The following is a 12,834-nucleotide window of genomic DNA, read 5'->3' on the forward strand; positions in this document are numbered from 1 at the left end:
ACTACTAATAAATCTTTACCTTTATGCTTTAAAAACAATGTAGTGTCAACCTACCCTTTTGAAAAACCTTTTTCAATTAAAAAAATTGACAGTCTTTCATACCAAGCTCTAGGAGCTTGTTTTAAACCATAAAGTGATTTTGTCAATTTAAGAACATGATCCGGAAATTTTGAATCTTCAAAACCTGGAGGTTGTTCCACATACACTTCTTCTTTTATAAAACCATTTAAAAATGCACTTTTAACATCCATTTGATATAGTTTAAATTCATGAAAACATGCAAATGCTAATAACATTCTAATTGCTTCCATCCTAGCTACGGGAGCATATGTTTCATCATAGTCTATGCCCTCTTATTGAGTATACCCTTGAGCAACAAGTCTAGCCTTGTTTATCACTATATTACCACTCTCATCAAGCTTATTCCTAAATACTCATCTAGTACCTACAGTAGATTTATTACTAGGACTTTCAACTAATGTCCATACTTTACTTCTCTCAAATTGATTTAATTCTTCTTGCATAGCCATAATCCAATGTTCATCTTTTAATGCTTCTTTAATATTCTTAGGCTCTATGCATGAAATAAATGCAACATAATTACAAATACTTCTAAGAGAAGATCGAGTTGTTACCCCTTTGGATGGATCACCTATAATCTCACCATCCTTGACATAGTTGTGCTCTCTTGGATAAGATACTTCCCTTTCTTCAATGGCTGGATTCTCAAGAGGATTATGAGTTACCTCATCTTTTGTTTCTTCCTTTGATGATGGTTCTTCAACGTCATGTCTAACTTCATTTGTATTTATAATACCTACATCATCATTCACACAAGAATCCTTCCTTGGAAGGGGATTATCATCGAAAACAACATGTATAGACTCTTCTACAACTAAAGTTCTTTTATTAAATACTCGATAAGCTTTAGAATTTAAGGAATAACCCAGAAAAATTCCTTCATCACTTTTAGCATCAAATTTGCCAAGGTTTTCTTTACCGTTGTTCAAAACAAAACATTTACATCAAAAAGGATGAAAATAGCTAATGTTAGGCTTTTTATTTTTGAAAATTTCATATGGAGTTTTCTTTAAAATTGGCCTAATCATTACTCTATTTACAACATAACAAGCGGTATTTGTGGCTTCCGCCCAAAAATATTTTGACAAATTATTTTCACAAAGCATGGTTCTAGCCATTTCTTCTAAAGTTCGATTTTTCCTCTCAACAACTCCATTTTGTTAAGGGGTTCTAGGTGATGAAAAATTATGGCTAATACCATTAGAATTACAAAACTCAATAAATCCAAGATTTTCAAATTCAGTGCCATGATCACTCCTAACACTAGTTATAGAGTAACCTTTTTCATTTTGGATTATTTTTGAAAATGTGATGAAATGTTTTAATGCTTCATCTTTAGTGCTTAAAAATAGAACCCAAGTATATCTAGAATAATCATCTACCAAGACAAATGCATATTGTTTTCCACCCAAGCTAGTAGTCCTAGTTGGCCCAAAAAGATCTAAATAGATCAATTGTAATACTCTACTAGTTGATACGTCATTAATGGATTTAAAAGAAACTCGCTTTTGTTTTCCTTTAGCACAAGCATCACAGATTTTATCATTATCAAATTTTAGTTTAGGCAGCCCTCGAACCAATTCTCTTTGAACTAACCGTTGCAAAACACTCATGCTAGCATGTCCTAGTCTCCTATGCCATAACCAACTATCATGCTCATCCTTTGCAACTAGGCATAAATTAGTCATTTCTATAGAGTCTAAATGCACCATGTATATGTTTCCTATTCTATGACCAACAAGTATAATCTTATTAGATGCAATGTCAATGACTTTACAACCATTAGTTTCAAACATGACATTGAATCCCTTATCACATAATTGACTAGTACTCAAGAGATTATGCTTTAATCCATTCACATATAAAACATTCTTAATTTGTATGGAAGAGGTATTACCGATAATACCAATACCTTTAATGTGACCTTTTGAATCATCACCAAAAGTCACTTCTCCTCCATTTTTGGCGTTAAGCTCAATGAACCGGCTTTTGTCTCTGGTCATGTGTCTTGAGCATCCACTATCAAGGTACCATGAATTTGGATTTGTTTCCCGTGCCTTGTAGCAATGCTCCTTTTTCTACAAACAAAGATTAATTTCTAATTTTTGGTACCCAAATTCTTTTGGGTCCATATCCATTAGTTTCCAAAATCCTAATCCCCTTAGGTATCCATTTGTGTAGGATATCCTTATCTTTAGTAGTAATGAGCTCTTTAGGAACCCATATACTTCTAACGATTTTTTCATTAGAGGTTCTTTGGGGACCTCTATGATTGTAGTTTTTAAAACTTTTTCTAACAAAGTTGGATTTTGAATTTTCTCCATTTTCAAAACGTTTTGTTCCAACTTTATCAAAAGAAGCTTTAAGATCATCAATTTTCTTTTGATGATCATCATTGACCTTTGAAAGTAAATTTTGCAAATCCAAAATTTTCTTTTCAAACTCTTCTAGTTTGATTTGCAAATCTTTGATTTTACTTTCAAGATCGTTGTTGGTTTTGGATATGAGTTTATTTTAATTTTTCAATTTTGAAACATCATTTTTATATTTTAAAAACAATTTCTCATAATCCGAAGCCAACCCATTATATTCCTCTAATAGCTCATCATAGGATATATCATCAAAATCAGATGAGTTAGAGGTTACCTTAGAATCTTCCCCGAATGCCATCAAGCACAAGTTTGCTACTTCTTGTTCTTCTTCATCGCTCCATGTAGCCACATGAGCCTTGTGCTTATTCTTTGATTGACCATTTCTCTTCAATTGTGGGCAATCATATTTGACATGCCCCAGCTTTTTGCATTCATAGCAAATGATCGGGTCCTTCTCTTTTGGTTTATTTTTGAGGCCTTCATTTCGTTTGAATTTTCTCCCTCGGTAAGGTCTCATCATTTTTCTAAATCGTTTGGCAAACAATGCCATTTCCTCATCATCATCATCTTCATCCGAATCACTCTCATCGTTTGTGGATTTGAAAGCAACTCCAATGTTTTTCTTCTTCTCCTTGTCCTTTGGTGTCTCTTCAATCTTATCAAGGTCCACCTCATCTTCAAGCATCATTTCATGAGTAAGGAGTGAACCGATTAGCTCTTCAAGAGTTAAGGATGTTAGGTCCTTAGACTCGATGATTGCCATCTTCTTTGATTGCCATGATTTTGGAAGGGAGTAGACTAACTTCCTCACAAGTTTTTCATTTGAAATGATCTCTCCATATGACTTGAGACTATTGACAATCGTTGAAAATCTATCCGTCATAGCTTTAATATCTTCATTTGGTTTCATCCTGAAATTTTCATAGCTATGCGTTAGAATACTAATTTTAGATTTCTTTACCTCATCGGTACCTTCATGAGTGACTTGAAGTTTGTCCCATATTTCTTTGGCGGTTGTACAAGATGAAACTCTTACGTATTCATCTGGTCCAAGAGCACAAAATATGATATGGATGGCTTTGGAGTTGAGCTTGAACATTTTTGTCTCTCCTCCACTCCACAATCTTAGATGAGTGAGAGGCTTGATGTATCTTTCTTCTACGACATTCCATGCTCCCATATCACTTGCTTGAATGAAGTACATCATCATATTTTTCTAATAGGCATAGTTAGCCCCATTGAAGAAAAGAGGCTTGTTGACGGGCATCGAATCGACACTAGAGTCGATGTTTGAAGTAGAGGCCATTGATGACTTTGATTATCGATGTAACTCTTCCCGAATCGAATCAAGAGGCGATTAAACCTTCAAATGAGTTAGGCTCTGATACCAATTGTTGAGTTAATCGATTGAAGAATATGGCCAAGAGGGGGGTGAATTGGCAATTAAAATTTTGGTGGAAGCTTTTGCAGAAAATTGAAAGAAATTTGCACAACGATTTAGAGTGGTTCAACTTTCTCAACCAAAGTCTACGTCCACTACCTTAGCTATCCACACTAAGGATTTTCCACAAATTTACTAATTTGTCTTTCTTTTGAGGACAAAGAGTAACCTTACAAACCCTCAAGAATTATACCCCAAATTCTTGAGAACATTCTCTCCCAAAGAGAACAATACAAATTTGCAAACTTACAAGGAAATCATCACAAGGTAGATTGTTTGCACAATTCTAGAACAAAGAAAAGAACACTCAAGAATGAATACAATTGAGCACAATAAGTGTTCTTGAAAGCAAAATGAATATTGAATGAAAGATAGGCTTGAAATGCTCAAACTTGAAGTTTGATGCTTTCTCTTTGATTCTCTCTTGATTCTAGTTGCTTGATGTTTCTTCTTATTGATCAATGGCTTCTAAGCTTGCTTAAATACACCTTGAATCACTTCTGGACGTTGGGGATCATTAATGAAGTTTTTGGAGCCGTTTAAGTGTGAAAACAATTAATATTTCTGCTTGGAGCGTGGGGGGAATCGGTACCCCTAATGGGGAATCGGTTCCCTAGGTGTAAAATTCAAATATTTCGACCGTTAAACAGTGGGGGGGAATCGGTACCCCCTGGGGGGAATCAGTTCCCTCCGAGCATACTGGAATTCTCGGAGCCAAACCATTCAGGGGGAATCGGTACTCCCTTGGGGGTAATCGGTTCCCTCTGAGCAATCTAGAATTTTTGGCTTTGAAATGGTTCGAAATATTTTGTAAAAACGTTTTGAAATTATTTTAAGATTAAAACTTAATTTTACACTTAAGTAAGGATTTAAAATGAACTTTGAAATACTTTGAGTAATATTTTGATATTCGATTTAATATATCGAATATGCTTAGAAAAATTATTTTCAAAATCAAAATTCTTTTAATTTAATTTGTTATATAGAAACATCAAAATGTTTTCAACACTTTTTAATTGAGGGTAAATGTGGTTTTAACTGAAATTGAATTGCTAATTTTCGTTAGGAATCGTCTTTCTTTTTCTTTATTAAAAGGGATCAAATAAAAAAATTATACCTCTAGTTTCATTTAATGTATAATTTAATATATCAATTTAGATTTACTGTAATTAAATGCTTAAAAAATTATTTTTTATTTAATTTATTGTTCGGTCAAATCAAATAAAGTGGTGTAGAAATCGATTTATGAAAATGATTCTTCGAATTTAATTTGTTTCACTCAAATATTCGAATTCAAATAAATTATTTTATTTAAAACATATAATATATATTTTATCATACTATAACAATTAATTACTGAATATAAAATTTTAGTTCTAATTCAAATAAATACATAAAATTATAATAATTATAATCTATATTAATCTATTACCTATATTTACGCTCTATATAAAACCAAAATCTAGTAAAATTTTAAACAAAGGAAATTTCATTTTATAATTTATTATGCAACTAAATTGATATTAAAAATAATATTTTAATATATGGATGAGTCTACAGCGCACGTCACACACCGATATGTATTAGTATAAATTTATAAATAGTCATTAAACTATGATAAAATGATCTTTTTGGTCTTTTAACTTTTAAAAAATTATAAAATGAATATTAAATTTTAGATTTCGTTAAAAAGAAGTATTGACACTTGACTTTCGTTAAGAGCTAATGTGGCGTATTAAATAAATAAAAAAAATCTCATTTGCTTCTTCAATTGTGACTAAAATTTTGTTTTTGATATTTTTCAATAATTTTAAGTAATAATTTCAAAAAAAATTAGAAAAATATTTTTAAATATATGAATTTTCAAAATTTATTTTTGAAATTATAAATATATTTTTAAAATTATATTTAAAACCACTAAAAAGTTAAAGAGTTAAATCACTTGTTTAATAAAAAAAAGATTTCATTTTTATAACCAAAGTTATTGGATTTCAAAAATTATAAATTATAAATTTTCAAATGTAACCACAATTAAATAAAAAATTAATTATAATTTTTTTTGTGAATTAATAAATTCATATTTTTTAAAAAATAATTATAATTTTATGAATTAAAAAACTAATTATAAAGTTATAATTTAAAAAAAATACTTTTATAATTTTAAAAATGAATCATGAATATATATATATATATATATATATATATATAATTTTTTAAGAATTATTTTTTCAAAATATTGAAAAATATTCATTGTGTAATACAATTGAGAGATTGATTGAATGAGATATTATGTAACTTTTAAAGTTCAATGTTCAAAATGAGTATTTTCGTATAATTTAATGACCATTTAAAAAGTTTACCTTTAAAATTATTTTTATATTTCTGTACATGGCATGCATTGTAGAATTTTCCATAATTATAACACAACCCGTTACCAAGTACATAAATTAACTATTTTAATGGTGTAATAATTATAATTACTATTGATTAATTAAAGGAAACAGTTGCTTGTAAAAGGAAACTAAATTTTTTTCAAAGCTATAAGCTGCTTTAGAATTATATCGGTTGTAATAAGTTAAAATATTAAAAAAAAATATTTAAACTTCATCATTTTATTTAAATAAATCTTTATATTTTTATACTAATATGATTTGATATTTTATTTAAAATAAAAGAATAAGTTCATATTTAATTACAAATTAAAAAGGTTAGGCTAATGATTTATTTGAACTGTTTAAAATTTTAATAATAAAGTAATAAAGTTCGTTTTTGTATTATTAACTTAGTGATTATAAAATAACTTGCAAACATAGATGATATAAACAAAGTTGGAGATGAAAGCACGTTTTGCCCATGACGCTATTATTTCTTCATTGTTATTTTGTTGTGTTAATTGCATCCCATGGCCTTCAATTATGACTCCTATTCTGAAATGGTGTTAGATTTTTAAATATTCTCATTTCATCATTAAACTGTGACTATCATTCTAAATTAATCCTCATACTTTTGAACATTTTAGTTTCATTCCCAAACTAGATATTCATTCTAAATTGGTCCCCAAACTTTTGGAACATTTCAATTTTATCCTAATTTATATGTATATATTAATTGCATCCATTGTTAACAAAATCATTAAGCCAAGTTATATTATTATATGTTTTAAAAAATAAAATTTAGGTTAAATTATGATTGAAACTAATTATATATTTGGATGAACTTGGAAGATTCAAAAGTTTAGGGATCAATTTAGAATAAGAGTCCTAGTTTAGGGATGAAATTGGATTTTTCAAAATTTTAAGGACTAATTTAAAATATGAATAGTAGTTTAAGAATGAAATTGAAATGTTTAAAAATTTAAGAACCAATTTAAAATAGGATCATAGTTTAGGGACACATGACGTAATTAACTCTATTTTATTTTAATCGAATGAAACTATTAAGGACAAAAATAGAGGTTTGAATAAATAAATAAATAAAAAAAAAACAATATATTTATTGGGTTAATTTTCAGGTATAATATTCATTTTAATTTAATTATGAAAATATCACTCGAATAATATTATTTAGAAAAATAATATCCTTATTGATCCCGTATGTTGTATGTATATCAATATTGATCGAAATTGCTCATCTATTGTAATAATCTCAATTGTTGACTTGGTCACTGAAATCATTATTTATAATTTTGTCAATTTCATTCAGTGATCAAATTGTTAATCGGATATCCCCATAATTATTAGTATTTATAGGTCATCATCTATCATCGTATAATTCATACGTGTCAATGAATCATTCTACTCATATTAATATACGAAATGAAGAGTTATGAAACGGATATCTTATCACATAGGGCAAAGAAATTGAACATACCTTTGTCCTACATGACTGAAAAGGGTATTGTTTATCTTCATAATATTGTTCCAATTTTATTTTACAATGAGGCATGAATTGATTACATAGGATATTTGACCGAATTCAAGGATGTGCCAATGTATCATCTCCATAAAGACGCTTCCCAACAACATTAATATAATGTTTCCCCATACATCAATATCATGTGCCAATGTATCATCTCCATAAAGACGCTTCCCAACAACATTAAATCACCAACTGAGAACCAAACAATCCAACAAAAACAGATTTACTTTTAGAAGTGCAATATAATGTTTACATAGGATATTTAGACCGAATTCAAGGATTCTTCATCTTAATCCTAAGCTTCCTGGCAATCTGTGTTGCATTTGGATGAACCGGTCGCTTGTTGGCATCACACTGTTCCACCTCTACCCAATTAATAACCTTGAGTATCAGAGACTGAGGCACTTTCTTGGCCTCCCCATCGCCTTGGGGTTTCTTCATACCATTGTGCAAAGCTTTCTCCAGGAAGTTCATGAACCAATTCCCTGCTTCCGCTTCGATTTGCTTCCCCAATTTTATTGTACTGCTTAAACTGCTCGATACAGGCTTGTTTTCGTCGTTCTCGGCAGCCGATGATTCGATGGACAGTTTCCTGAGTGGGGTTGATGGAACTTTGGAATTTGACCTTAGGAGCCTATTTTGCTCACTTCTCTCGGGGAACCCTGCGATTGACTTGTACAATGCAGCTCGCCTTTTGCTTTGGTCCATCGAATTGTGCGCAATTTCATTCAAGATTGCCGGTTCATCTTCTCCTCTTTTTTCAGCTTTTGTGGCTTGTAATGTTCCATTAGTTGCCGAAGTAGCTGCTTGGACCGACACTATCTCACTCAGGGCCTGCACAATTTGGGCGTGAAATTCCAGAAAGTGGTCGAAGCATGCGGCCGGAGCTTCTGGTTTTGCTGATTTGCTTAAATTGGAAAACATCCTAAGCACACAACCAGACAAAGTATATGTCAATTAGCAAAGCATAAAAACAAAAGGGAAAACACAAAAATAAAGACATTTTTTTATTACTTGAGAGAGCGAACTAAACTATCTGTGGCAGTGACAACTCTCAGTGCTTGAAGAGCAATCTTTTGAGCCGTTTCTCGTTGCTGAACAGCTTCCTGTTGAACCACAAAAAGTCCGTTAACAGTAAACCCATGACGAAATCTACAATGGTTTACTTAAACTCACCTTGCCCAACATGCCAAGTTTCCCAGGTAAAATCATGGGTAGAGTTTTGTTGTTATCAATGGAAGAATCGTTATAAAGTTGAGATTCTTCTTGTTGGGTAGTAAAACTCGAGTTATTTATCGAAGCCGAGGCCACCCTTCCACGCTTTAAACTTGGTGGTGGGGTTGAACTTTTCTTTTCCTGCAATGGCTGAAAATGGACTTGAATCATTAAGACAGAAACACCATTGAAAGTTCATATGAAGTAAAACATAGCAGATTGTACCTACAGCTGAGTTGAGAGAACAAACTGGGATCCTAGGCTCTCGGTCGCTGACACTTTTGCTCCTCGGAAACTTCGACGCCGAAGAAGGTGCAGCACAGCTTTTTCTAAGCAAAGCTGGACTTTCTCCTTTAGTATCCATCATTTTAGCCAACAATCCCCCACCATAAGAGCACCTTACACCACCAGCTCTAACGTTCCCATCTTTCGCACCTCTTCTAATCATCGGTGACATCAACGGAGTTCTCCGCTCTTTCACCGGAGTACACTGATCAAAATCCAACGGCACCGGCTTTAACACCAAAGGAGAAGAGATCTCATCAGTTCCATTAGGACCTTTCCCCCAAGAGCCTCTTCTATGCAACTGAGTATCTTGTTTCTGCTCACTTTTCTCCCCTCTCTTTCTTAAACCCATTAAAGGCTCCGGTGTCCCAACTAAGGGATGCCTCCCAGGGAGAGGCTTTGCACCTTTAACAACGGGAACAGGGGAGCCAGGCTCCAATCTATCAACATAAATGAACTGCCCAAGTTGCATCTTGTTGCTAAGAACAAAATCGTCTTGGTCCGAAGGAAGACTAACGTAAATCGAATGCGAAGAGTCCGAGACTTTGATGTAAAACCCATGTGTAGGCCAAAGATTCTTCTCGTCGAGATCAGCCGGCACGATATCAGTGACCTGCAAAAGCGAGCTCCTGTGTTCACTCGTTGGCTTGACTCCGGTGTTCATCCCATTGAGTAGTTTCAGAAGAATCCCAGGAGCCAATGTAGCCATAATTTCGTGAACTTTGATCTGAAAGAATCGAGAAGATATTTTCAAGGCATAAAAGAAGTGATGAATGAAAGAAAGGGAGATAGGTTTTCGGTAGGACAAGACGTTAGCAACGGAAAGTTTTGAGTTTTTGAGGTAGCAAAGGTTTTTTAAATTTTGGAATTTTGGAACGTTGGGGCAACGGTCACAAGGTCATAATGATTTTTAGTTTATACAAATTTGTAGGGGGGGGGGGAATACGTAACTACGTTTGTTTCCGGTTGCCACCTGCTACGCTTAACTTTAGAAACGATGTCGTTTCATTAACTCGTAAATGGGCCCTCAGTCTAATTTTGGATTCTTATATGATTTGACATGAATTGTAGTGACTAGGATATTTGTGTTTTTAATTAGTTGAATTTATAAATTTATTAAAAAATATTTTTCATTTGAAAAAAGCTTGGCAAATTCAGAAGTTGTATGGATCGAAAGACTGCACGTTATAAGCCATCGCAACATTTTAATGAAATTTGGTTCCAACTCTAATCTCATGATTGAAAGTTTGAAACCCATATATTTCAATCAAAATATCAATTTCTTACGACATGCAAGAAACTTCAGGTGATAAAAAAAATCTTATTACACAACACGGTGGCAAGAGACAACACACAACTTCCCTTTTCAGGGTTCAATATTATGTTTGATTTGAAACAAGCAGAGCATTCCGTAGATGAAGGTCCAAGCAACATTGACGACAAACAAACATAGCCGATGCTATAGAGGAGTTGCAAATCCTGTCACAGAATAAGCATATCGGTCAGTAACTTAGACCCCAAGAACCACATCACTCAAGCTGTCATGCTATAAGCTTATTATGGAAACTAATGATAGATACACTTCAAAATGAAATGCTTATCATTAAAACCGATAACGATGTCTCTTGCATGCACCGTTTATCGAGGTTAATAAAAACCACCACTTAAGCGTGAAATATATATACATGCGTGTGTGTATTTGAAAGAACCAAATTATTTTCTTTACTATAGGTACTAAAAATGCTGTGTAGCAAAACCCTATATTGCAAACCTGAAGACAAGCAAAGAAATTATTTAGAAAAAAGAATGCATAAATATGAGTCTGGAAGAGCTTAAATATGGAATGACGTCAACATAATTTGAAAACAAAGTGTTGTAGTACCACGATATTAAAGAACATTCACTCTCGAAGACTTCCAAAGGAGATGCAATAAATCTAAGAGAAAAAGGTATAAGCTTGTGTGGCACAAAAAAGACATCGGTGAAGTTTCTTTGCTACTAAAATGGTTGACAGCAACATAGAACGCTAGTGACAACCATTACATTGGATGAATCAAAGTGGACTTCCGAACTCCAAACTGGAATCGTTTTACAATAATTTTATAATCAAAGGTTGAGCTTAAATTGCTTAAACGTGAACCGTATAATAGGTACAGGGTTAGTGGTTTCAGCTACAATAGATATAAAACAATCTGAGAATAAATGGATCTTAAATCAAATAAATTTTGGAAAACATTCAAAGTAACTAGTAGAAAATAAGGCAACAAGATTCATTGATATTCTCCAACCCCATCAACCACGCTCTTTTATCCTTATAAGTTCCCCGCTCTAATAGCTTACCAGGATAAAGAAACATATCAAAGTTTTATCGAGAACAGGCCCCTGAGCCACGAATTACACCATTCCCCAATCCAGCAATAATTTCACAAATAAACATGAAGCATACTTTGTCCTACAATCGAATACTCTCTACCCAAATAATGGAAAACAAGAACAGGCTGGGTACGAAGATGTTCATTATATCGATCAACCCGAATAGCTTCTAGTTCCATTGTACCTATAACACCAAATACCTTCCCAAGCTATTTACCCATCAAAGGACAAACTATCTTAAAACACAAAAGCACATCTTCTCCCCTCAAAAAGAGAAAGACACAAATAATGCAGCAACGAATAGATATTTCAGACAATACTACACTGCTATAATGTAACCCAAAGCATTACAATAAGCTAAAGAAGAATATAAAAACAAAAGGGGGCATCGTCGAGCAGAAATTACCTTCTGACAAACACCCCCATCTTTGATTATGCAAAGACAACAACGAAGTGAACAAAGCAGAAGCCGTAGCACTGTGCAATGGAATCAAAGTTACTGCAACACCCAATTCCACTGGGAGCCTATAAAACAGAAACAGCAAGCAAACTCTTATTCAGAACTTAGAACACAACAGAGAAATACCCATAACATTTTATAACAAAGAAATGAAACAGTAGCTTGGAAAATGGAGGCAAAACCTGGAATAAGTGAGATTGCGGAGAGAGAATCGAGAAGCAGATATTTTGCTAGGAGAGAAAAGGCCAGCAAGGCCATTATTTGCAGGTCTTGAGGACGGTAAATGGGTCAAAATGGTCTTGGCCGAAGCGCACGAGAATCCTAGGGTTCTTCTTCCACAAGTAGCCGCCATGTTTCCCTTGGGTTCTCAAAAACCCTGAAGCCTGAACCCAGATATATTCTTCTTTGTTTTAGTTTGATGAAGAGAGAGTTGTTTTTGGGCTGGATCCACATGCCCAGAAGGGCTATGTGTCCATTTAATTTAGAACTTAAAGGTCCTTGTCTTTGAGCTAAAAAATATTTACTTTTAAAAAGTAATTTACAAGTAAATATTTGATTGAAAATTTAAATTTATTTTTTCTATTACATTATAATATAAAAATTATTTTTAAAATATTTTTAGTATCATCCTCTCCATGTGGTATTATTCTCAATCACGTGTCGAAGTCTCAATCATATAAAATCTAAGA

The 12,834-nt window shown here is 32.8% G+C and overlaps 2 protein-coding genes across 2 annotated transcripts; both read right to left on the reverse strand.

The window, feature by feature from the left end:
• Positions 1-7,894: 7,894 nt before the first annotated feature.
• LOC120149005 lies at positions 7,895-10,110 on the reverse strand. Its single transcript, XM_039161940.1, has 4 exons — positions 9,257-10,110; positions 8,989-9,177; positions 8,827-8,918; positions 7,895-8,737 (listed from the first exon to the last, which is right to left on the reverse strand). Exons 1-4 carry the CDS (start codon positions 10,019-10,021, stop codon positions 8,086-8,088), a joined length of 1,698 nt encoding a protein of 565 aa, XP_039017871.1. The 5' UTR covers positions 10,022-10,110; the 3' UTR covers positions 7,895-8,085.
• Positions 10,111-10,574: 464 nt separating this feature from the next.
• On the reverse strand, positions 10,575-12,556 carry LOC120148920. The gene is made up of 3 exons (XM_039161880.1): positions 12,328-12,556; positions 12,092-12,210; positions 10,575-10,791 (listed from the first exon to the last, which is right to left on the reverse strand). Exons 1-3 carry the CDS (start codon positions 12,495-12,497, stop codon positions 10,772-10,774), a joined length of 309 nt encoding a protein of 102 aa, XP_039017811.1. The 5' UTR covers positions 12,498-12,556; the 3' UTR covers positions 10,575-10,771.
• Positions 12,557-12,834: the final 278 nt, after the last annotated feature.

The sequence above is a fragment of the Hibiscus syriacus genome, unplaced genomic scaffold (assembly GCF_006381635.1).
Source record: "Hibiscus syriacus cultivar Baekdansim isolate YM2019G1 unplaced genomic scaffold, ASM638163v2 tig00110988_pilon, whole genome shotgun sequence".
Classification (NCBI taxonomy): domain Eukaryota; kingdom Viridiplantae; phylum Streptophyta; class Magnoliopsida; order Malvales; family Malvaceae; genus Hibiscus; species Hibiscus syriacus.